This window comes from Ceratina calcarata, unplaced genomic scaffold (genome assembly GCF_001652005.2).
Source record: "Ceratina calcarata isolate Rehan_Ccalc_2016 unplaced genomic scaffold, ASM165200v1 scaffold579.2, whole genome shotgun sequence".
Taxonomy (NCBI): Eukaryota; Metazoa; Arthropoda; class Insecta; order Hymenoptera; family Apidae; genus Ceratina; species Ceratina calcarata.
In genome coordinates this window covers 105,759-129,278 of record NW_017177008.1, presented here as the reverse complement: position 1 = coordinate 129,278, position 23,520 = coordinate 105,759, and the positions used below count along the sequence as shown (strand labels likewise).

The 23,520-nt window shown below is 39.0% G+C and overlaps 7 protein-coding genes across 12 annotated transcripts in view; 4 read left to right on the top strand and 3 right to left on the bottom strand.

The window, feature by feature from the left end:
* The window catches only part of wus (TM2 and DnaJ domain-containing protein wurst), a 4,488-nt gene extending 1,686 nt beyond the window's left edge, over positions 1-2,802 (bottom strand). Inside the window, exons 1-4 of one of the 3 annotated variants that reach the window (XM_026817440.1) lie at positions 1,703-2,802; positions 961-1,619; positions 629-776; positions 3-363 (exon numbers count right to left, since the gene is read on the bottom strand). In XM_026817440.1, the coding sequence (XP_026673241.1) occupies positions 3-363; positions 629-776; positions 961-1,260 (809 nt within the window). In that variant the 5' untranslated portion in view covers positions 1,261-1,619; positions 1,703-2,802. Of the gene's footprint in view, positions 1-2; positions 364-628; positions 777-960 lie in introns of all 3 variants that reach the window. The other 2 variants (XM_026817441.1, XM_026817442.1) reach the window with 2 other exon arrangements.
* Positions 2,702-5,352, top strand: LOC108629648 (U2 small nuclear ribonucleoprotein auxiliary factor 35 kDa subunit-related protein 1). Its single transcript, XM_018032440.2, has 4 exons — positions 2,702-3,052; positions 3,550-3,851; positions 3,986-4,528; positions 4,593-5,352. The coding sequence occupies exons 1-4, from the start codon at positions 2,798-2,800 to the stop codon at positions 5,233-5,235; spliced, it is 1,743 nt and encodes a 580-aa protein (XP_017887929.1). The 5' UTR covers positions 2,702-2,797; the 3' UTR covers positions 5,236-5,352.
* Positions 5,353-5,685: 333 nt separating this feature from the next.
* On the top strand, positions 5,686-7,842 carry LOC108629622 (putative serine protease K12H4.7). Its single transcript, XM_018032390.1, has 9 exons — positions 5,686-5,880; positions 6,014-6,195; positions 6,276-6,508; positions 6,626-6,764; positions 6,841-6,904; positions 6,967-7,174; positions 7,281-7,413; positions 7,489-7,661; positions 7,733-7,842. Exons 1-9 carry the CDS (start codon positions 5,686-5,688, stop codon positions 7,840-7,842), a joined length of 1,437 nt encoding a protein of 478 aa, XP_017887879.1.
* A 17-nt stretch (positions 7,843-7,859) lies between these two features.
* LOC108629620 (alpha-tocopherol transfer protein-like) lies at positions 7,860-12,861 on the bottom strand. 3 transcript variants are annotated; one of them, XM_026817446.1, is made up of 7 exons: positions 12,520-12,861; positions 10,462-10,716; positions 10,078-10,237; positions 9,953-10,014; positions 9,362-9,555; positions 8,491-8,704; positions 7,860-8,365 (listed from the first exon to the last, which is right to left on the bottom strand). In XM_026817446.1, the coding sequence occupies exons 2-7, from the start codon at positions 10,634-10,636 to the stop codon at positions 8,163-8,165; spliced, it is 1,008 nt and encodes a 335-aa protein (XP_026673247.1). In that variant the 5' UTR covers positions 10,637-10,716; positions 12,520-12,861; the 3' UTR covers positions 7,860-8,162. The 3 variants fall into 3 exon arrangements, with proteins under 3 accessions (XP_026673247.1, XP_026673248.1, XP_017887877.1); XM_026817447.1 differs by having other exon boundaries at positions 12,523-12,861; XM_018032388.2 differs by having other exon boundaries at positions 12,639-12,861.
* Positions 12,862-13,763: 902 nt separating this feature from the next.
* Positions 13,764-15,592, bottom strand: LOC108629616 (uncharacterized). The gene is made up of 2 exons (XM_018032384.2): positions 15,206-15,592; positions 13,764-15,134 (listed from the first exon to the last, which is right to left on the bottom strand). Exons 1-2 carry the CDS (start codon positions 15,397-15,399, stop codon positions 13,967-13,969), a joined length of 1,362 nt encoding a protein of 453 aa, XP_017887873.1. The 5' UTR covers positions 15,400-15,592; the 3' UTR covers positions 13,764-13,966.
* Positions 15,593-15,975: 383 nt separating this feature from the next.
* LOC108629682 (protein GPR107) lies at positions 15,976-20,964 on the top strand. 2 transcript variants are annotated; one of them, XM_018032520.2, is made up of 10 exons: positions 15,976-16,182; positions 16,541-16,651; positions 16,855-17,018; positions 17,097-17,239; positions 18,505-18,731; positions 18,803-18,936; positions 19,005-19,272; positions 19,340-19,612; positions 19,667-19,839; positions 19,951-20,964. In XM_018032520.2, exons 1-10 carry the CDS (start codon positions 16,093-16,095, stop codon positions 20,099-20,101), a joined length of 1,734 nt encoding a protein of 577 aa, XP_017888009.1. In that variant the 5' UTR covers positions 15,976-16,092; the 3' UTR covers positions 20,102-20,964. The 2 variants fall into 2 exon arrangements, with proteins under 2 accessions (XP_017888009.1, XP_017888008.1); XM_018032519.2 differs by having other exon boundaries at positions 19,939-20,964.
* Positions 20,965-21,061: 97 nt separating this feature from the next.
* The window catches only part of LOC108629597 (putative G-protein coupled receptor B0563.6), an 11,854-nt gene continuing 9,395 nt past the window's right edge, over positions 21,062-23,520 (top strand). Inside the window, exon 1 of the mRNA XM_026817430.1 lies at positions 21,062-22,128. The gene's annotated coding sequence lies outside the window, so the exon portion shown is untranslated. The remainder of the gene's footprint in view (positions 22,129-23,520) is intronic.

Genomic DNA, 23,520 nt, shown 5'->3' with positions numbered 1-23,520 from the left:
GAAGGTCGAGCCATATAGGAGACGTTAAGAAATGTTGAATGGCTTCAGATAGTTTGATTTCTTCCCCCTCGCTGTCGGTGATGACCGCGTTGAAGTACAGGTAGGAACCGAGGAGAGACATCGAGATCATGGCGGCTACACTGAGATGCAACATTCTTTTAATGAAGCTCCTCTTTTTTCTCGGCTTCAGTCGCCATTCCTTGCTAAACGTGTCGAAACTCAAGCTGGCGGAGACGACCATAACAAATATCCATACGGTGTCGTCCCCGATGTAAGTCAACATTGGGTAAAATAAATACGCGGTGCACAGCGTGATCCATATAGATCCTTGCTCTCTTCCTATGTTTCCAACCGTCCATACACCTGACCAAATCCGATTAAATCGAATCCAATTAAATAACAAATAATTAAACAAATAAACGAAAAATAAATCATCGGGAAACGATATAAATATATGACAATGAATATTCGCTCAGTAATTTTGTTGAATTATATTCGTGGTAGCGTTTCCTCGCTTAACTAGTCTTAAAAATAGCTATACAAGTTATCAACTAATTATGTAAGGCAAACTAATTGTCAGCGCGAAGAATGAAATTGATGAAGCCGCAGCTGTGCGTTTCTTGTTTACCTAATGCTATGACAAGAGGCGTCAGGATCAGCAGGTGTCTGAAATTGATCCCGAACAATTCGTCCTCCGGTACGGCGTTGCGAAATATCTCGGCCCACATGTATGCGACAGCATTTTGAGCCGCGAATCGCACCGCCGAGAATGGCGGCTGAAATTAAGTGACACGTTGCATTTTTTATCGCTGTCACAATATTTTATTATACATGAAATAATTATTCTCAGATTCAATGATGAGACAGCGAAATCCCATACAATGCAAACGCAGAATGGAGTGTATAAAATGATATTAAATAAAAACCTGCGGCCTAATACTAATCGATTTTATAACTTACCTTACGATAGAGCTTCACATTCTTTTTGAATTCGTTTAGGAAATTGGGATCGTCGTTCGCGTCGCGTACGTAACAAGGGATCCTGTAGATATCTCGGAGCCATCCGAGGCCAAAATATCCACCGAAAGTGCTGAAATACGCGAGAGCCTGAAGGTCCCGTTCGAGATAAACATGATGCGCGCCGAATAGACCTCCGAACAGCCACAACACGTAAGCCCAGAGCTTCGACTTCCGTTTCCTCGTGTTCTCCTTCTGTCCATCGACGTGTCCGTTGTCCGCCACCATTTTCACTTGTTCCATTATGTTTAAATTAATTGACACTCAAACGCACTTCATCTTGCAGTCTGATTACGCGCACTTCCTTACATGTGCTACGTCCTGTTTATAATTGTAAAGTAAAAACGAAAACGTACGGTACTTCCGATAGCACTAACGACACTCGCTATGATAATTTTTTATCAGTTTTATCACTCGTTCCTATTCTGTCTACGTTTACTTGACGATCCTCTTGAGCGACACAGGTATTAGTTTTCGTTCGACTTGTGTTACAAAAATGCACTTACCGCGAGCAGGTTCCATCCCAAGGTGGTTCGACGTGCCGGTGGTTCAACGCTCTGTCAAACATAACGGTACCGTCGCAGGAGCGTACCAACGAGCTCCTAAACGAATTCCACATAGAAAATGCAAAACAGGAAATCAAATTCAATATTCATAATTAAACACCCAGCAATTTGATATTCACTTTCTTTCGAATTTCGTAAATGGATAATAGCTACTTTCTACGAGATGATTCACGCAGGAACACGTGGTACATTTCAACTCGTTCTCGCGTAATATATTTCGGCCTCGATTCCAAGTTCGACGTATTATGATGTGAACATTTTTCTTCGACTTCGAACGGGTATGGTGAGTTAGTCAACGCTGAGAATCCGTTGTACGTCCTGTAAAAACAGTAACGTTGAATGCAAACATTTAAAATAGAATTTGGCGTTAAACAGTTCGTTCAACTTCTGGCAGATGATGAAAATTAAAAGGCCTTTTTATTGCCTGTTACTATTTAGAAACGGCCTCGATGAGAGAATAAGAATAGCACATTTATTTTGTTGGGGATAAAGATGGAATCAGAGTTTAGAATCCTCATAATTTCATTTTTATTTTTATAACACTCTGTCATAATTTGCGTAAAAATTTAAAATACAAAATTCAATCAGTTATTTAATAGAATCTTGTAATATAAAAAAGAATAAACGCGTAAGTGGCATATGTGTTACGTAATTCGTATATTATAAATCGTCCCGCGTTTGTATGGCTATTAAAACTGATGACATTGAACCAGCGACCGTGACATTGAACCAAAAGTCCCTAGAAAGTTTACGAGTTCATCTCACCACTCATCTTACGACCTAATAATCGCATTCCATGAAGAAGAACACATACTTTCTCACATATTATGCTCTAAAGCGTACGATAGCTGAATTATATCATTCGTAATATATCATTAACGACTAATAAATCATTCCGAGGATAATTTCTTTGAAATCAATACAGTAGAACAACAGGACATCATTTTTTGAAAATCTGAAAATTCTCCTCATTTGAACTTCTAATACAGCAATAGGAAAACGTCGAGAGCACATTTCGCTCGCGTTTGGAAATGAATTTCAAATAATAGGGACAAAGAGTTTCGATCGAAAGATAACATGGCGACGCACACACGTTGCTCGGATTTTCTCGTTCAATTCTTTCGAGCAGCGAGTTCGTTTCACAGAACGTAAAAAAACTTGTAATACAGTCGAACGTTCGGAAGTGGTAAAAGTGATTCCCGGATGGAAGATGCATGGCGATGGATGGAAATTGCACGAGGAAAAGCCATAAGGAATGGCGCAGAATAGCGAAGAAGGAGCGACGCCGACGCCTGCGTCGCGAAGCGGCCTCCGAGCGTGAAGCGGAAGAGGAGAACCTGAGGGCAGCACTTGAAAAGACCGCGGATTATTTGAGTTGGATGGAACGGTGCGAAGTTGAAGAGAAGGAGAAAGAAGAAAAAGAAAAGGCCGAGCACGATGAAAGAGAAAAATTATGGCTGGAGGAAGAGGTAAAAATAATTGTCATCGTATTTTATGCTGTTTCTATTCCATCATCCAATTATTTAATTATATTTTATATTATTTGTACCATGTCATTCAACTGTTTAATTACATCCTTGTATTTTACGTTATTTGTATTGCGCTTGCCAATTATATCAAATTTTATAATATCTACATTGTATCAACCAAATATGTAATTGTATTTTATGTTACTTGTATTGTATATTATTCCATGCACACGTAATAAAAAGAATATCCCAATTCCTCGAACTCGTAAAATTTCAAAAACTTGTTTAGGATTAATTCTATCGCTGTCACCGTCGAAATTACTTTGTTTTATCGATGGGAAACGTTCGTGCAGACGTTCTAAGGTTATTTCGTGAAAAATCCTGCGTAAGATGTTAAAATGTGGATACCAAAGCCTGCTAGTTATTACGCGATGCCTGTAAACTTGACGAATGGAGTTTGTCAGATTCTAAATTTATATCCATACGGTTTACTATAGGTAAGGGCGCAGAAAGAATGGCAATTACTGCAGGAGCGGAAGCAAAGAGCTCGGCAGCAGCAGCTGGAACAGGAGGCCAAGATCCGAGAAGAGTTCGAGGCGAAGCAAGAAGCGATTCGCATGAAGCAGGAGGAGGAGAAACGTAAAAGGGATGAAGAGATAAAACAGAGGGAACAGTTGTTAAAAGAGATCGACGATTATATCGATAATGGCATTAAAACGCCCGAAGCCTTACGGGAAGTTATTGATAGCCAGCCGGGAAAAGACCTCTGTCCTTTCTTCACCAAAACTGGTGCTTGCAGGTAAGGATTTCTTTCATTCAAATTAAAGAATCCTAAATTATGTAATCCTAATATTCAATGTAAATTATTTAAAAGTATTATAAAATTCGATAGAAATAAAATTTGTTAATATGTAATCGAAACAATTTTTACAGATACGGGGATACGTGTTCGAGAAATCATCGGCGCGTATGTTTAAGCAAGGTGATTCTCGTGCCCGGCTTCTACAGTCACTTCTCCTTGGAAAAGAACTCTGCCGAATACGACACAGATATCGGGCTCGAGTTCGAGAGTTCCGAGACCCGGCAGCACTTCCGCGAGTTCTACAAAGACGTCGTGCCGGAATTGGAATCCTTTGGGCGGATAAAAACTTTAAAGTATTGCTGCAACACGGAGGTCCATTTGCGTGGAAACCTCTATGTGGAATATCACACAGAGAGGGAAGCTGCGAGGGCGTTGAGGAGACTGAAGGGCCGTTGGTACGCGGGCCGGCAGCTCAATTGCGAGTTCGTAAATTTGAAATCATGGAGAAGTGCCGTGTGCGGAATGTCCAAGTGTCCGAAAGGAAGGGCATGTAATTTTCTACATACTTTCAAGAATCCTCATGACGAGTACGATATCAAAAGTCCTCCGAGATGGGCGAAACAATCGTCCGCATCGTCTCAAGAAGTCGCGAGTAGCAGGAAGAGTGAACACAGGTACGATTCTCATAATTTAAATTGCGACTTGGAATATTTAGATCCTTGTTTTTGATCTGTTTAGAAATAAATCAAAATGGGAGGACGCCAGTGATGCGGAAGACGGGAAGAATTGGAGGTGGTCCGAATCCCCAGAGCCGGAAGTGGAACACCGGTCGAGGAATGAGAAGCGACATCGGCATTCCGATGACAGACAGAAATCATCGAGGCGACACGAACAATCCGATGACGAGACTCCAACCAAGCATCGTCGGTTGAGTTCCAAAAAGCATTCCGAAGAAAAAACCAAAGACGACAGTGTTTCGAACGGCAGTAGACGTTCGAAGAAATATCAAAGTAAAAGGGATGAAGATAGTCATTCCGATAAAAGATACTCGAAGGGCGACAGGAGTCATCGTTCCAAGTCTCACAGATCTTCGAGATATTCTAGGAAGGACAAAGAAGAACAGGAGAGAACCAAACAGAAATCACACGAGTCATGCGAGGATTCTTTAAGAAAAAATGAATCGGATAAATCAAACACTGAAGAAATTCAGGGTAGAATATCTCGGGTGAAATTGAAATGGGATAAAGAGAATGACTCTGAAAACACAGGGAACTCTTCCGATTCAGACTTTCCCAGTACCGTAGAAGAAAAAAAGACTGAAACTTCGCGATGCACAAAAACAGCAGACGATGAATGGGCTACGACAGAATCGGAGGATTAAAATGAAGGCAATGTAGTAAACGCGTGTACAGATGATTTAAAGTTGAAGTTCATTGTACCGAAGAAATAATTACTAGATTTATAATTACCTTTTCCCAGAAGAATGTATTTATCAATAAACTGTTTTGTACTTAAATAGTTTTGAACTATTGTTGTAAATAATTAAATGAATTCAATTTAATGTTAATCAATCGTCCCAACTTTTTTCGCTGGTCTATCTTATCTAATACAAGCAATCAGTGCTAAGTTTCAAGTATCAGTTTTCGTAATCTACTTATTTTATTCTGTAGATTATTCTTTAATTCTGACAGGTTCGATCACTGATTCGACAGACAATAGACTTATCAGATAAGCTGCTCCAATTTAACCGAGCGCGAGGATGAGTCTAATTTATTGTAGTAAAGTCTACCGGATAAGGTGGACTTCTAGTGTTTCGTAACTCGGTTAAAAAATGATTCGTTTAAGTTTTTTGATATTACTGTACTTTGCTTCTCGTCCTGGGGACGCTGTCGGCCTTCACGGGTTTCATTATCACGGTTTAGAGGAACCGGAAGCCGTGAACAGAGCGACAGAAAATATAACTGAGGGATGGATCCAGCAGCCCCTCGATCACTTCAATTCCCACGATAATCGTACCTGGTGGATGGTATGAATCAACTTACAAGATCAGCAAATTAAATGCATATCATTCTTTTGTAATCGAATTAATGTACAAATTCATTTCGTACAAAAATCTGCGATTTAGGATTGAGTTCAGGGTTTGTGTTTCTCTTCCACAGCGGTACTTAAAGAACTCGCACTTTTATAAGGAAGGTGGTCCGATCTTGATTATGATCGGAGGAGAATGGGAGATATCGAACGGTTTTCTAGAAGCGGGATTGATGTACGAGCTCGCATCTAAACACAACGCGACCATGTATTATACCGAGCATCGTTATTACGGGAAAAGCAGGCCTACTCCGTAAGATTAACTCTGCTCACATTAAAAACTCGTTGCAAAATTCTCGAACGATTTTCGAATTTTTGCTTTTACGCTTTTAGAAATATTAGCTCGAGCAATTTGCAATACCTGAGCGTCGATCAAGCGCTGGCCGACCTAGCGTACTTTATTCAAAGTAGGAAGAACTTAGAAGGATTTGAAAATAGTACTGTGATCGTTTTCGGTGGGTCCTACGCCGGGGGTATGGCCAGTTGGGCCAGATTAAAGTATCCTCATTTGATTCAGGGCGCGTTGGCTAGTAGTGCTCCGGTTTTTTCAAAACCCGATTTCTTCGGTGAGGATTTGTATGCATTTATAAGACACAATTGCTGTGATACTTGATAAGATCAATCTTAATTTTTAAAACTATATATTCTGAATCTGCGGTCTGTTGATAATCCATCTTTTTTAGAATATTACGAAGTCGTGGCTGAATCGCTCCGTAAGTACAGTCAGAAATGCGTCGACGAGATCAAAGCTGCATTCGATGGGATAGAAAAATTAATATTCACCGACAAAGACGGTCTACAAAAATTAAAAACATACTTCAAGTAATTATCATCTATATCATCATCCAATTAATTAACAATTCAATATAGATACAATAGTATAATATTCATATTTCAGTTTATGCGATCCGATCGAATTTTCACCTGACGATCTTGGCTACTTAATGAATACCTTGGCAGAGGTACGTATATTTAAAAATCGTAACTGGAGAATGCTTGATCTCAGATTTATCTGTTTTTTTAGACATTCGCTGGCATCGTTCAATACGATAAAGTAACAAATGGCCGAACGATGATCGCAGCTACCTGCGAGAAAATGACTGCCTCGAACTTGGGTTCTCCTATCGAAAGATTGGCGCGGTTGGTGTCCAGCAATAACTGTTTTCCAAGCAGTTATAAAAAATTCGTAAAGGTCTACGCGAACGAAACGTGGGACGCGCAATCCGATATCAGTGAGTATCAATCAAAGAGATTTTTATCTTGAATTAATTAATTCAATGTTTTTGATAAAGAAGAATCGAATGAATTTGTTATTGGAAATCGTTGTTGAATTTTTAGTGAGGCTGTGGTATTATCAGACTTGCACGGAGTTCGGTAATTATCAGACTTCAAATTCGAAGAATTCGATCTTTGGCACGCTGTTCCCCCTGCGATACTACATAGACATCTGCACCGACTTCTATGGGAAATAGTGAGTGTCAGGAAACGATTTTTCTCGAAACTATCTTTAAACATTGACTTCTAATTTCTGGTTTTTGTATTATAGTTATAATATGGATTTTCTGAAGGGAAGAGTTAAGAGGACGAACTTAATGTACGGTGGTTTGCATCCGGATTTGCGGAGAGTGATTTTTACTAACGGAGAGATCGATCCGTGGCACCCTTTATCTCTTCTTTCTTCGAATCTTGATCAACAAGTATATGGGATACTCATTAAAAGTAATGCCTCATAAAAAGTGCTCCAATTTTGACAAATAAAAATGATGATTTATTGAGTGACTAATTTTTAGATTCGTCGCATTGCCGAGATTTATACACCGATACGCCCACAGATGGTCAAGAACTCTTGAAGGCCAGAGCTCAAGTGCGCAGTATTATTTCCAGCTGGATCTCTTCTTGATTTTAATAGATATGGAATAAGTAAAAAAAGATATGCCTTTATTTCCATTGAGATAATCATATTTACAGCAATCAAAATTAAATGACATGCATCTTAATTATAGAACGTAAGCCTAATTCTTGAAAGCTATGTAATGTAGATTCTAAAAGTACTTCAATAAAAAAGAACATACGATCGAATTCTTATAATTGCTACCGAGATCGAACGTCCACCTCCTTCCGTTTCATTTTTTTGTTAATCTCGCGAGATTTTAATCGACATAGCTCCTTTTCGTCCACAAAGCAAAACATTTTACAGCAAACAATTTTAATGATTTCGGATCAGTCGACTTCTAACTTTCTGAAAGATCCGGTAAGACCGTACATAGAATCGTTCTGGCCGATATCGGAACACCCAAAGCCTTGTTTCAATGCTGAAACTGCACCTTCCCGAGCTTTTTCCGAGTACATGTCCAGTCGCACTCGCATCTTGTCGTGGCTCAGCAGTGTCGGTTGCAACTCTTGCAATTCCTTTCTCCAGAGATCTAGCAAACAATTATTTGAAATTTCAAACCGCAGATTTCATTTTAATCTTTACAATACGAATTTCATTTCGTACTATGGCACATGTATTTTTAAATGCGTTGAACCTGCGACCTATTTATCTTACCAATCATTTCCTTCATGGGGATGGTGCCGCCGTATTCTTTCGGCAACAGGCTCGTGTCCATTTTATGATTGATAGCGTCTTCGAGGCTCGTATAGATCTTGACACGCTTCTTGATCTTGTCCGAGATCAACGACATTCCGAAATCTAGGGCGAACTTTAACGATGGGTGCGTATTAATAGCGTTGACTTCCTTGTGTCTCATCGGTATGGTCCTCTGGAATCACGAAATTTATCTTGAATGACTCCTTTAGAATCGATCTAGATATCGATCGATCGATCGGTAAATTAGATTTGAAGTCGTGTAAAACAAAAGATCGATCAATGAGATACAAATTTTCTTTAGAAGTCAGTTCACCAGATTATGTAAACAGTACAAAGTTCCATAAGGTGCCACTTCTTAGTAATCTCTCCTCAGTGAATATAAATACGAAAGGTTCAATAGTTTCTCATGTATCGAAAGTGAGCAAACATCGTTCGATCGAACGCGTGAAAGAAGTCTTAAAAACCGGTTTTGCCTTCTACCAAATGGTCAGTTGCATCAGTGGCCTTGAAATTTTAAACTTCGAACAACGAAAGTGAAACATACTTTATAATCCTTCCCGGTGGGACTTGCTATAGGAGAGGAAGTTTGTCAAACATACACACTCCGTCTCGTATTACAACTAGGCTACGATTTTCTACACCAAATAAAGCGATTTCGACATTAGTTTAAAACGGTTCTTAAAATACATTTTTCAAATTGATATAAGTGTATTATTTCTGATATTTTCAGAAGAATATTTTAAATATAAAGACATCTATAATAATGATCCAAATTTCGAAGACAACGAATTTTATTAATAATTAGAAAGTTTTTGGTGTATACGAGTACCTCGCCGTTTTTGACGATGCGGACCGCTTCCTTCGGGGTGAAGAGCGTCAGGTGAGGGAAACTGACGCCGGCACCGTCCGCGAAATGCACGAATCCTCGCACCTGGCTCTCCTCGTCTTCCATCAAAGCCTCATAAGTGATCGCGTGAATTCTACACATGTCGGCATTCGTATACTTATGAGGATCGAAAACACCTGAAAACCGCGCGCGGAAAGAGGTAGTCAATGCGGTGTGCAACATGTCGCAAAATTTCCTTTCGCTACTTAAATGATTGCCGATATTTAAGAATGAAATTCCACGGAAATTAGAAGCTACGAAATATAATTATACATGTACACACGCGTAACGATTGGGCAAACCTGTCGCAATCCTGTTACACGGATGGAAATGCTGGGTGAAATGAAAATATCAGATAATTCTGTGGTTACGTGATAGAGCAACGGAAATCGAATGCCGTATCCGTCACAGAATTATTCGCAGGTAGACCGCGGACGTCTTAATAATCGTCTCGCATCGTCGAGAAAATTATTCGACCCATGGAATCGACGAAATTAAATATCAGCAGTCTATTCCCGCGGATACAAATTTTACCTGGTCTCGCAATAATAACGCGTCGGCCTTTGGCGTCTCGCCCGGGTGCGGCGAAAAGATATCTGCAGAAACCATTCGCATCGTCATTAAATAAAATCATTTGTAATCTTTTTATATAATTTTACCCCAAGGACATGAGTTCTTCCATCGTCGGTTCTGTCAGGTCCAAATGGTTAAACGCTGGATGGTATACTTGGCGGAGCAACAGGTATCTTTCGATCGCCTCTTCCGCCATCGGGACGTTAAATTTTTTACATCTTAAGAATCTTAGCAAAAATCGAGCATCTATCCAACGAGAAACGTGGCTTGAATGAAAGAGCCATGTCAGACCTGGCTACCACTTTAGTATTTAGAACAAGTAGGAGCATATATGATACTATCAAATTCCTTTCTCTCGGTGTTTGTTCCAATCGTTAAACACTTAGAATTCTCGAGATATCAACAAAAATATATTGCTGTCATTATATTGGAAATACTAAAGTGGGCCCCGAATAAAACAAATTTCTCACCGAGACGGCAGTTTTGAATACGCGGATTCAACTTGATCCAATTACGTATCTGTTGGAGGGCTTGATCTCGTGTATTCTTGTCCTCCCTGAGTTCCTCCTTGGCAAGTTTCTGCGTATCCTCCGGAAGGGTACACTCGTAATCGTCTTCCGTGGTTACCCACTCGACCGCTCCCATTTTTACGTTTTTTTTTTAATTCGAATCAGAAGGAGCAGCCTCGAGCTTTTCGAAATCCGAATTACTATTGCTACAGTATTCTAAAAAATCGTTTCCCATTAGACCGAGGATTTCTATGCACAACAGGTTTACAGTTTCAAAGAATGTGAACCAGAATCTCGTTTGCTCTTCAAACATAATTCTGATATAACGAGCTGTTCTAATTGTTCGTAAATAAAATACCGAGAGCGATCAATGGGATTAACGGAATCTAATATTTCGAGTGAATGAAAATTAGTTTCTTTTTCTGCGAATCACGCAGAAGTTTCGCAATTTGTTAGACCTGGCCATTTCGTGACATAACTACTTCGTCGGTTTATATGATATAATGTTCGACCGAGTATGAACTCTACCGAAGGGGTATTACGTGTACTTCGAGAAGGTAACGACTAGTTTCGCAATCACTTTCTCCGGTTATGCAATCGGCTGGATTGCTCGCCCATCTTTGTTCTCCGATTTTACACGGCCGACTAACATGCTTCCATGCCTCGCCAGTTAGATAATCTTTTTTAATCTGTTTGCTTTCTAATGACTAATCCCGTTTAACGTTCTTTAATTTCTATCTCTATTACCAGATAGAATCTCGATCTCCACGATAAGCATTTAAATCGACTTAACATCCATAGAGATTGGAGATTTCATGTATTTAAAACCTGAGTATGTTACAACGATTAAATGATAAAAGTCGTTTTTATTCGAAACATATTTTATTAAATGAAATAAAAAAATGTGCTCCAAGGTCTGTCTGGTCAACAGCTTTTTTTATCAACGTCATTTACATGGATGTCCAATATAAATATCAAAAGCGCTAAAAGGTTGCGCCGAATATCCTGAAATCCTTGAGAATTCTTTAAGAACCCGGATGGCGATCGGACCCGTAAAAGTGATGAACGATTTTCCTGATTATAACTGAAATCTCGCGTTCGAAGTCTGTTACTCGATATATATCACCACACGTAATGCCAGTAAAGGAAATAGGCCGCGCAACTATCTTCCGCGTAGAAAGTGCCACTTATCTAGTTATTACAAAAGTTCTTTCTTCGACGCCGATTGAAGGGATTGCGGCAATACATGCGGTAACTTGCATAAATTACTGTAACAGATAAAAACTTGCCTATTTCCATTGCCATTATTCTACGCAAAGTAAAGTCTTCGTGAAATCGATTTACGAAATGAAATTCAAACCGAGACTTCGTTTATCCTTTAAAATCGTGTATTTTAAGTCTTTGCATTTTTTACTAACTAAGTACATGAGATCAGCAGTTTAAATCCTGTTCGTATTTTATTTCAAATTCACTCTAGCAAATGAGACGTGGATTTTCAACGAATGTTAAATATTGAGAATAAACATTTCGTATCACTGGGTAAATCTTTAGTATGCACCGTACGTATAGTTACGTACATTGTAAACAATTTCATTGATCGTATGCAATATTAAATATTGGATATGTACTTGACGCACGGTTTTGTAAAATCGTGAACAAAGGGGGATGATAAGTAGGTCCGACCTGCGTCCTTGGCCTTCACGATTTCTGACCTTTGCAATCAAGGCCCGCGATTAAAATTCCTGCCGCATTGATTCGATGAAGGTATGCATGTACGTACATCGAGAAGAATGGTGCCGTGATCGAAATGTCTAAACGCATTTGAATCACTGTACCACTAGAACGCGAGCTAATGATAAAAAGAATTTAACTGTCGCGACGATTCAGAGAATTAGAAGCGAGTATAAATTTTAGAAACACGGAATTTATATGCGCATTTAATATTTTTATGAGACACGCTCGAGCGTTCAGATTTTTAATTTATTTTAATGTCTGATATGTAAATACGTGTATACTCACTACTCTTCCAACTCTCGTTTTATATCCTAGGACACTTGTATTTACCACGATCACGTAATAATATTTTATCTAAAACGATTTTGAAAACGCTAAGGAATACGAGAAAAAAAAGAACGTACCCGGGTTCGTGGTCGCGCAGGTGGACTGTTAGAGCCGTGGAGGAGACTGTCTCCTCTCTTCCGTCGAGCGCTCTTTTATAATTTCCAGTTACACCTTTCTTTTGGCTCCGCCTTCTCGTATTCCTTCAGTTCTATCCGCCGTCGAACCGGAGGAACAACGTCCCTTCGAAGGACGACTCGTACGTAGCCTTCTATCAAATCGAGTAAGCGTGAAACCCCAATGTCGCACGCAAAACAAAATGCAAGTTTTTCACGATTCACCTCTCTTTTATAGACGCGGGGACTGATCGTTGTTAAACGCACGACAATGCTTCATTTCGTAACGAACCTTTCTTTTTTCAAAACGTTCATTGCAAAACTGTCTCTAAACCGCATTTCTTTTTCTCAGGTAAAAAGTATTCGTGTAACTTGGGTATTAAAAAATTGAGAAGAATTCTTTAGAAGATTCTGATAGAATTGCTATTAAAAATTAAACAGGGAATTCTCCTTTAGTTATCAAATTGTCGATTCGAAATTGATACTAATCGCTGTTAATATTTGTAGAATAAGGAATCGTACTAATTGGTCATAATAAAATTCTATAAACGCATAATCGTGTTACTATCTAATGACTCCTCCGTATTCTTTCACGTAACTGATTTTACCTTACGTCATCGGGCCACGTAACGTGTATATAATTAGGAAATTTCTTTTTTATTGGCTTCAATCTCTCACTAGATTTTAGGCAGCATTTAAAATCATTTCTTAAATGAAAGCCGGAAATATTCTATAATGATAATATCAACGTAGGCATGGTTCAGTTATTAATCGCATTTTATATTACTCATCGTCGGGGTATAATTTAACGAGGATAGACCAGCGGCAAAGCTTGAAGAGACGTCGTCGCGAGTAGGGGTGGAGTTTGTAAAGGAAGGGAAACGGTGGAGTGATTGTTACAGTTTTGCATAACGTTAGCAACACTGACATAAGTCTACGTAACGGTTTTGTTACTGTTTTTTTTTTTTCTACCGAGTCTTGACACGCAATAGTTTCAGCGTTCGCCGAAAGTGAAATGTAATTCTATTCCTAGGAATGTTCCGTCTACGGAACGTCGATCTGTGGAATTATGAAATGATTCACGTTACAGTTATCAAATATATTTTTTATTGAGCTTACGTATACAATCTTCGTCTAACGCAAAGTCCTTCTTACAAAAAACTATGTAGAACTTACATGGGTTCTACAAAACGCGTTAAAAATATTATAGCAAAATGATATCACACGTAACAGCCTTCAAACTTACAATATATTTTAATGAGGAACATGTGTAACAAGAATAACTAACTAAATTAATTAACGTCTGCCGATCGACCAATAACTTGCGCCTTAGCGTGAGCTCCCTTGCAGCCGCTACCAGACTGCAGCAAGCTTTGTTTAATTTCATTAATCTGATTCGACGTCAATTTTAAATCGCTATCTCTCGCTGCTTTTATTATACACATTTCTAAAACATCTTCGGTCAATGGTTGATAAGGTACGATCAAACTGTCTATTTTTTTATGCGCCAACGCTTCGGCGATCTTATTTGTACTTTGCGCCAAGTCGATCTTTCTCTTTAAATTGTCATCCACCTCTGCCACGTTAAAAATAGCTATTATCGTAATACATTTGTCTTTCTTCTTACTCAACTTTTCTATCACATTAACGAAGATATCTAGATTCCTCAGTTTTAGATTCTCCATTATTATTAAGTGAAAGGATTCCAGTGAGCTTAAACTAGTTTCGTCTGACAAAGGGTCTACTAATAAGTCGTACGTAAAAATTTCTTCTCGCAAGGGGAAATGTTTCATTATGATCTCGGCAGTATATGATTTACCAACACCAGTGCCACCGACGAGGCACAGTACTTTTAAGTAAAAAAAGTCCTGATCTAAATGTGTAATGATTTTCGAGACTGAATCATCCTGCCCATGTATCGCCTGTTGCAAGTTCTGACTGGCATTGGAGAACAGCGTTGCACGGTGACAAATTGTGTGCACGTTCAAATTTACAAACAGTGAAAGTATCATAGCAATTATTGGCAGTGCAAACAGCGTCAAGCAGCTGTAGTAGCACATGTGTGACTTCTGTTTAGCCGGAATTTTACTCTTGGCTACTAGAGGCCTCAATTTACTTTTTACATTCTGATACGTATTCTTATTTACATTAGTTACAACGTTCTCTTGTTTTATTACATTATTTATGTTATCAAAGTCCTTAGGTTGACCATCAGGGCATTGATTTGGCACATTTGATTTAAAGGAAGGTAAACGGAATGTAACTTTATTTGTATCTATGGCATTTTTTACTTCATTACATTGGGTCTCGCTCACTGTTCTTCTCAACTCAAATTTTGGAGCGTGTAATATATTGTTACCTTTGAACGATTGTCGACTGGGAGATTTGAAAAATTCTGTTGTTTGAGCCTCGTTACGGTATTCACTGTCAAACCGTGGAGACTCCAATGATCTTGCCTGCCTGTAATCAATAAAAGAAATGATCGTTCATGAAACATTATTGTCTATTGCCTACAAATATTAATAATTTACCTTATAGATTCATTTCTGTCTAAAATTTGCTCGTAACTGAATTGTCTAACCAAGTTAAACTGCTTTTCGGACTCCAAGGTTTGTCTTATATGAAGTCGTTGCGACGAAGGTGTCTTAGAATAATCGACAGTTTCTGTTAAATTCCAGTCAGCATCTGAATCCAACAGTTTCAACGCTGCAAAATCTTTTTCCATTACAGCACTTCCTTCAACCACGATTCAAAACACACAGATCAACCGGCAAACGAGGAATGTATGTTCAATCGTGAAAATTAAAGAATTACAACTTAAATTACAATTTAAAACAAATAAAATAGGCACATGTAGGTTTCTTTGGCACAGGTTCAGTTCAATGTATTTCATATACGAGTCGAAAGGGCATTGCGATGCCATCTCGCGTTGAAGCTGTAGGATTAAGTGGAATAAGCAATTTTCTAAACAGAAAAATGTTAATTTTTCTAATAGATCGATTTGTCAAGGTCGTAATAAATTGAAGATCGAAGATATATAAAACAATAGCAAAGGTTTATTTGTATATACATATTTCCAAAAGTCTCAGCTTCATTCCTCTACATTTTTGTACATACTGCACAAATAAATAATTTACAAATTGTGCTTGCATCTGATGCCGATCGAATGCGACGTCTTTATTATAATAGTTTTATTGATGAGATAAATAAGTTTCACTCGTTCGGACGTGGAGAATGGTTCGAAAAGTTGCGCGCTGTATATCGTTTTATCCGTTCTGCCGTCAGGGACGAGAATTTCCGCCGTTCATGCTCAGTTTATGCTCATGTATCGACGAGCACGGATTGATTATCGTGGACGCTCCATTATTTTGTATTTTCGTGATGTGACATTTCTCTGGTGAAATAAAAATTAATCAAAATGCAGCCGACTGTATTAACAGTGATATGCCTTTGGACTATGTCGATGCTCTCTCTGACCACCGGGAGAATTCATGAACTCAAGATACGGGTTAGTCCGACGAATATCTAGCGACGACTCGTGCATATTTACCGATCACTACGTCGGAACTTTTATTTCTCTGTTACGTCGATCGCGTGTCAATTAATTGCGTTATTTACATAGGCTGCGCGATCGCTAATTAAGTTAAAGGGCAGCAATTCTGTAAGCGTGTAATACAAATTTCCGATAGTATTATCGATACACTTTAGATTACGTACGTTTTATACACTTCCTTAGCCGTTTTATCGACGAGTCATTATGGCTATAAATTAGAATCCTTGCGGTCTTGAAATTATGATTGTCACTCGTTAGAGAACCGTATCGTTAGGTTACGGAACGTGACACTTACAAATGTCGCATGTTACAGAAAGATGTACGGCGAAACTTCGCCCTTAGCACTTTCGGCTTTATCAAAGGCGGCACTCTCGATGTAAACCTAACGAATTTCAGAGCTGAACCTTACGACGAGAATGCCGTGGTGAGTAAAATGCAACGCGTCCCACGGCCACCTGTTCCTATTTCCCGACTACTACTTCCGCTATTTAAAACGCATGTAACTCAACGCAATAAAACCGATCGATCCTCGCCAATGATTTGACTACCAATTATTCTCCTATCCCTACGAAACGAGAGATCCACTTATTTGTATAATCGTGTACTTTGTATTTTTCTACGATTCAGTTCGGATTCAGTTTGGATCGAACGTTAAGCCAAGCGATGAATCCGTATTTAGATAGCCATCAAGAGAGATGCACTCTTCAAGACATTTCGAGCGTCAAACCCGATTACGAACAGAGGAACGACATCGCAGTCATATATTTCACAATGGACTTGAAAAATAATTTGTGAGTATATGAGAACTCGCGCGATTGTTCGTCGAATTCAAGTGTTAACGGAATCGTGAATGAGCGGACGTGTTACAGATTGAAAGTAAATTGTAGTCAAACCGTTCATGCCGTGCATGTTTATAAAGACTCCAGTAGGCTATCGGTATATCGGGAGAAGAGAGACTCCTTCCAATTCAGCGACGATGTCCTTTTCCCCCGAAGAAAACGTTATTCGCACGGTAAGTTAATTGCAAACGGTTAATTTCCTGAATTAATATTAGAGGGAAATAGTTTCGTAATTATTAGATTGCAAATTTCAATAAAAGAATTGAATGCGAAATATTCTATCGAAAGTGAATACATATGTCTTACGTGATAAGATGTCTTTCTGAATTTTCATATTGCATAAGAATACCGCAGTCTAGCTATCATTCCTGACATTGAAAACGAAACTATTTCCTTTATTCGAGAGCAAGAAACGCGTTAACACGAGGAATGAACGAGGTTCTTCAGCAGTCAGAGATTTAATGCGATGACTACGTACTTTTGATTTTGGCCACTGCCCAAGTGTAGGAAATTACTTCAGCGAAAGCTCCCGCGAATTAAATAATAAGATGTCATTTACCAGATCGTTAAGATTTCATTATCCTTTTCATCACATTTTTATGTACAATTTTTTAATTAAATGGCGCGATTGCACGAATCCGATTTATAAATACGGTCTTTCCAACGTTGATCCAGGAATACGTGTTTATTATCATCGATTTAATTTAATGTACCGAAAATAAACATAAGTAACATCCGCGAGTTATTTTTAACGCGGTATCTCGCTAATATTAGAGACACGTTTAAATCGCAACATGAGCTAACAGGTGGAAGGAGTTGGCACGAGTTGCATCGATCGCGACCTTAAAACCGTTAATACATATTTCTCATATGATGGAATTCGCGATTGATCACAGTTATTCGGGACGTCGACGATTGATGATGAAATGTTAGAAAGATAAAATAATTTTTATCTCGTGCGTAGGACATGATAGAACTTGTATGTAAGCAATTTATTTGACATTTAACACGACCAATTGATTCTTCTTTCAACGCGATCTCGAATCTCCATAACACGTCGAGATGATTTCTGTAAAAAGATTTCTCCCAATATATTCCTGGCTTCTCATTTGAATTAAAGAATAGTTCAGGGTTTAGCATTTTTTTGATCGTAAAAGTCGTATCGAGAAGCGTTCCCTCGGAGGACTAAATGCGAGTGTGATCGATATCTCCTGGAATGTGGCACCGGCGTAACGCATCGGTGATCGAACACCACCGAGATGAGAGACGCTATAATTAACGCGGTTCGTCCTCAATCTTATAAATAACTCGAAACTGAAGTATTTTTGAGGGTTCTGGTTAGGTAACTATCTTCTAGATTGGCATATTTCACGCTCGCTGATAATATGTTTCAACTAGCTCGCGACGACTCTGATTTAACTTCCGATCTGATTAACAGGTAACAAAAGAGCCGCCGTCGAAGACGAGTCCGCGCCCAGATCGGAGAACAACATATGCTCTCGTCTTCAGCTACCGATCTCCGTACGAGTCATCAATGGGGAACGGTACTACAACACGACTTTTGCTATGTACGTCGCCACGGACGAAGAGGAGGGACTCTACAATCTTTTCTTCCACAATTGTCCAAACTATAAATACGACACTCAAGTTGCAGTGGATTTCAAGGTAAGACCTTCGAGACTTCCTGTGTAGAGTTTCACTTTATACTCTGTACTATAATTATCCATGACTCACAGGTAAAAATATATGAAATAAATAACGGGAACTTCTTAAGCGCGGGCGAAATGCCCCTGCCGGCTCTTTATTTTATGATGGCACTTTTGTTCTTCCTGTCGGGTTGTTTCTGGGTATACATCCTGAAGAACAGCAAGTAAGAGCCCCGCGATCAACGCACCAACGTTTCACAACATTTTTGTAACGTTACATCTTTTCGTTTAGGCACCCAGTTTTCAAAATTCATTACTTGATGGCAGTTTTGGTATACTTGAAATCGATGTCGCTGCTCTTTCACGGGATTAACTATCATTTCATTCAAACGAAGGGAGAACACGTCGCCGCTTGGGCGATTCTGTACTACATCACTCATTTGTTGAAAGGAGCCGTACTGTTCATCACGATCATGCTGATCGGTACTGGGTGGACGTTCATTAAACACATTTTAGCCGATAAAGATAAGAAACTGTTTATGATCGCGATACCATTACAAGTTAGTATGAGAAGATACATCATTTTCTGTGCATAAGAAAATTGAGGTAATTACAAGATTTCTTTAGATATTGGCGAACGTGGCGGAAATAATAATTGAGGAGAGCGAGGAGGGAGACATCGAGTACAAAACGTGGCGGGACGTTTTCATCCTCGTCGATCTGCTCTGTTGCGGCGCGATCATATTCCCAGTGGGCTGGAGCATCAAACACGTGGAGGAGGCCGCCCACACGGATGGCAAGGCGGCCGTCAACTTGCGCAAGCTTAAGCTCTTCAAGCATTTCTACATCATGATATTTTGTTATATTTACTTCACACGAAGCATCGTGTACTTACTCAAGGTAATGAATCATCGTTACCGCCGAATCACTCAAATTCTATAAGAAACGTTCTAGATTTGGGTACCTTTTCAATACGAATGGCTGGACGAGATGTTCCGCGAGATGTCTACTTACGTATTCTTCGTTCTCACCGGTTACAAGTTCCGAGCGGCATCGGCGAATCCCTATTTCACGTTGAACAACGAGGATATGGCGCACGACGATGACGACGATGAGATGGACGTTGTGTGAGTATGAATTTGATTTTGTCATTTATTTTTCTATTAGGTGAACTGGGTTCGTATTTATTATTTATACCTTGGTCAATTCTAATATGACGATCTCAGTTTATATTCTAGCGTTTCCGGGGACACTGGTCTCACCGAGGGTCTTAGCAAAGTCAGCAAACTGCCGAAGGTCTTGAGGCCCACGACAACGGACATCCCGTCTACTCAGGAGGAGCGGGATTGCTTGTTCAATAAAACAGAGACTTCCCGCGAGTACGATTGAAATCTTAATCGGTCTCGGCGCGGTCGAAAGTAAAAAAGACTCGTATCTCGTCTTGTGATACTATTCCGAAACACTAAGCAGAACAACGTGTTTGAAAAGTACCGAGAAAAGATGGAATCCATAGTTAAAAGTAGCATTAACCTCGCCCGTTTTTTGTATATTTTTACGTAGCAGAAAAAACCTCAATTGTAGTTTTTAGACGTACATTTTTTGTCTCGGTTCTCGTTCATTCTACTCCATGCACGAGCGATTTATCTATTCCCCCTCAAAATTGAACGTATAATCTATCAGTAGGAAATTATCGTAGACGTCCAACGAAATTGTTCTAGACGCGGTTTTCATGTTTTCAGTACGCGGTCATAAATTTAGAACAATGTTTGGATTGGCGAGGCCCAATCCGTGTCTCGATATCGATCTTGCTATGTAGCAGATTTCTCTTAGGCATTTAGCTTGGAACGAAGGAACCAATTTCCAATTTGCGTCTCTCTTTCTCTCTGTTTTTCTTTCTCTCTCTCTCTCTTAGTTCTCTTTGCGTGCGGAGTAAGAGCTCGCTGTTTAGTGATCTTGTGATATATAATCGATACGCCCGACTTCTGGTGTATCGCAATCCATTTTTGTAAAGCACTTGATAAAACGACTTTTATATAACGAACAATTACTGTGTCAAGAGGAATGTAATATGTTTGAAATGCGTTTAAATGTGTCCCGTTACGAAAATACCATGCTCGTTATTACTATTATCTCTATCGTATACGCGTTACCGTAATCATTGTTACGTCTGTTATTATTAGTACTCTATTGTATGTAATACGAAGGGACACGCAGAAACCAGTTGGATAAATAAAGTGGATATTTTTATGAAACTCAGTCTCCAATTTACTATAATAAATGCCAATCCTGTCAAAAGTATTTCTTACCGACAGCCACCGCATACGCGATTCACTGATATAATTAATGCATCGATAGAATTACGTAAGTAATAAATTTAAAATTATCGCTCGAGTTAAACAGTTGCCAACAATAATTAAACTGCTGGCAACATCAGCCCCGACGCGTGATACAATATCGAGTACTGCACCCACACGGCACGTGACAAGCTGCAGTTGACGTTTACTCCTTCATTACAACGAGAAGCGCTCCTACTCGATCGATCTTAAATTGAACGTTTAATTAATTCTCGGAACTCGGCATGCCATTTAAGTTCCACCGTTTTCCTCTATCGCGATCAATTGCAAACGTTCAGTTATTATAGAAAAATAATTTCATTTTTAATTAAAGAGATTTATCAAACTTTCTCCAGTAATGATTCTTTAAAGAAAGTAATGGGAAGTTTCGTAATCTGTATTCCCGACCTGAATATCTATATCTTGAGGCGCGTTCGATTAATGCGATGACAATGGATCGTGAGGTAGCGTGTCGGTAATAAATTACACGATATAATCATTCCTGGATGATGAGAGCGAGGTACCACAAATGCATTTTACCGCAGATCTTCGCATTCCTCGTTTAATACGTTCCCCGATCACACCTAATTCCCACGCGCCTACAATATTCAGATTTAGAATCAGACTTCTATTCATGGGATGCTGTTTTTTCTCATATCATTTCAATATTTATTTGATCGTTCATGCTTTTATCGTTCATCGGAGCGCACGATAATTCTAACATGGAACTCGAGAGAGTTAATCTGTTTCGATCATTCAGCTTTACAGCTGAATAGTTTCGATAAAGGATATTCAAATCCCTATAGATCGGCAATCTGATACTCAAAGGAATTCCTTACGTCTAGATTCCGTACGCGTTTCGTATCCTGATCCTGGATCGCATGCGTCGCGGCATCCTGGCGTCCCGGCGTTCGGTGACGTGTCTACGAAACTTTACGTCGCGGAAACTCTTCAGTCCGCGTCGCGACTCGCTTCCAAGCGCCTCACCTTCCCCATCGTTTTCTGGAACGCGGCTACTCCGCTTCACGCGCGTTTTTATCTCCTGTGAGATACTGTACAAAGTGCAGGAATGTTCATTTTAAGGTACGTATCCATTTCGAACCACTGTTAGAATCAAATGTTTGTCGTATAATTTCGATGTGACGTTAATAATAATTAATTCCTTAATAAAATCGCACCGATTGCGTGTGTTACACAATTTGGATTTGATGTTAATTAATTCGTCAATGAATATTTCGGTTTATAATTAATTTACTAATAAAATTGCAAGTTGTTACAAAATTTGAACAAGTTTAAAAGATTTTTTAAGACCAATTGATGTAGTTTGCAATGAAATTACTGAAATAATTAAGGAGGAAGCGTTAATGCATGGGCGACCTTAAAGCACCTCGTCAACCGTCTTTGTCCTCAGAAGTACTCATCAGACACAACGCGAGCACCTGAGTTACTTCCGATGGGACGTGTCTGAATTATGGATATTTGTTTCTTCAAATTATCATACATTCCCATCAAGCGACATTAATACAAGCTTTAAATAGGAATTACTAACACTGAAATTAGTATAATTCCTTGTTTAAATGTGGCAGGCATTATAACTGAATTCCGATGTAGTTCACGGGAGGGTACATTAATACCAGATGGGTCTCGCAGGGGCTTTCAGGAATAATCACAGTATTTTCCAGGATAATGTCTTAAACAATGAATATTAACTGCAATCTTAGCTATTACATAATCGCATAGTAATAAATAGTTACAAAAAATATTGTGTTATCTGTCAACTATCTTACAATGTAATTGATCTTTAATTTAGGGAAAAATTAGATCTAGAGGAATTATCATAAATGAAGATCCTAATAATGTCTGACACTTGTTCGACGAAGTTAGCAAACTTCCCTCGATCCGATACGCCGTCATCTTTTCTGTAATTGAGGGAACGAGGGTTTTGTCTTTCAAGTCACGATCCCATCGGAGACCCTCCGGTAGAAAAAAGTTTCCCGATTACGGGGAGCAAATGATACGGTGCGGGACTTTAGCCGCGTTATCAACCGACGTACCTTCATGAACTCAATGATGATCTCACGCCGTATCACCGTAGAACAAATATTCATCAGTTTTATCAAAACTGTATATACAAAATGAATATATCTGTTAACTGCGGAATTTAATTTTAAAAATCCCCCGCAGAGTGCGAAATTAAAATCAAGCAATGATGAGTACACATGTCGAACGCAGGGCAAATGGTCCTATTACAAATTTTACGAAAAACGAGGAAGGATTACATTGCTTTTTATTTTGTAATTTTTTATTTTACACGACGAGTATACAAGTCAACAGCACCGTAATAGAGATTTGGTTCGACGTGTATACACGTCGAGCGCACTTAAGTGATTAATGAATGATATCGGTATTACAATTATGTACTCGTTTCTCATTTTCTGTACTTGAGCGTTCCGGTCATTATCATTTCGATATTTT

Coding starts and splice junctions, on each gene's coding strand:
- LOC108629620 (XM_026817446.1), bottom strand. CDS start 10,636: ATGGGAGCGGTCGAGTGGGTAACCACGGAAGACGATTACGAGTGTACC. Junction 9,556..9,952: donor CGTTATTATTGCGAGACCAG/GTAAAATTTGTA, acceptor CGCGGTTTTCAG/GTGTTTTCGATCCTCATAAG. Junction 8,705..9,361: donor GCATCGTCAAAAACGGCGAG/GTACTCGTATAC, acceptor TCGTGATTCCAG/AGGACCATACCGATGAGACA.
- LOC108629622 (XM_018032390.1), top strand. CDS start 5,686: ATGATTCGTTTAAGTTTTTTGATATTACTGTACTTTGCTTCTCGTCCT. Junction 6,765..6,840: donor AAATTAAAAACATACTTCAA/GTAATTATCATC, acceptor TTCATATTTCAG/TTTATGCGATCCGATCGAAT. Junction 6,905..6,966: donor TAATGAATACCTTGGCAGAG/GTACGTATATTT, acceptor CTGTTTTTTTAG/ACATTCGCTGGCATCGTTCA.
- LOC108629648 (XM_018032440.2), top strand. CDS start 2,798: ATGGCGATGGATGGAAATTGCACGAGGAAAAGCCATAAGGAATGGCGC. Junction 3,053..3,549: donor AATTATGGCTGGAGGAAGAG/GTAAAAATAATT, acceptor GGTTTACTATAG/GTAAGGGCGCAGAAAGAATG. Junction 3,852..3,985: donor ACCAAAACTGGTGCTTGCAG/GTAAGGATTTCT, acceptor CAATTTTTACAG/ATACGGGGATACGTGTTCGA.
- LOC108629616 (XM_018032384.2), bottom strand. CDS start 15,399: ATGGAAAAAGATTTTGCAGCGTTGAAACTGTTGGATTCAGATGCTGAC. Junction 15,135..15,205: donor GACAGAAATGAATCTATAAG/GTAAATTATTAA, acceptor TATTGATTACAG/GCAGGCAAGATCATTGGAGT.
- LOC108629682 (XM_018032519.2), top strand. CDS start 16,093: ATGCAGCCGACTGTATTAACAGTGATATGCCTTTGGACTATGTCGATG. Junction 18,937..19,004: donor TACATCCTGAAGAACAGCAA/GTAAGAGCCCCG, acceptor CTTTTCGTTTAG/GCACCCAGTTTTCAAAATTC. Junction 19,613..19,666: donor GCATCGTGTACTTACTCAAG/GTAATGAATCAT, acceptor GAAACGTTCTAG/ATTTGGGTACCTTTTCAATA.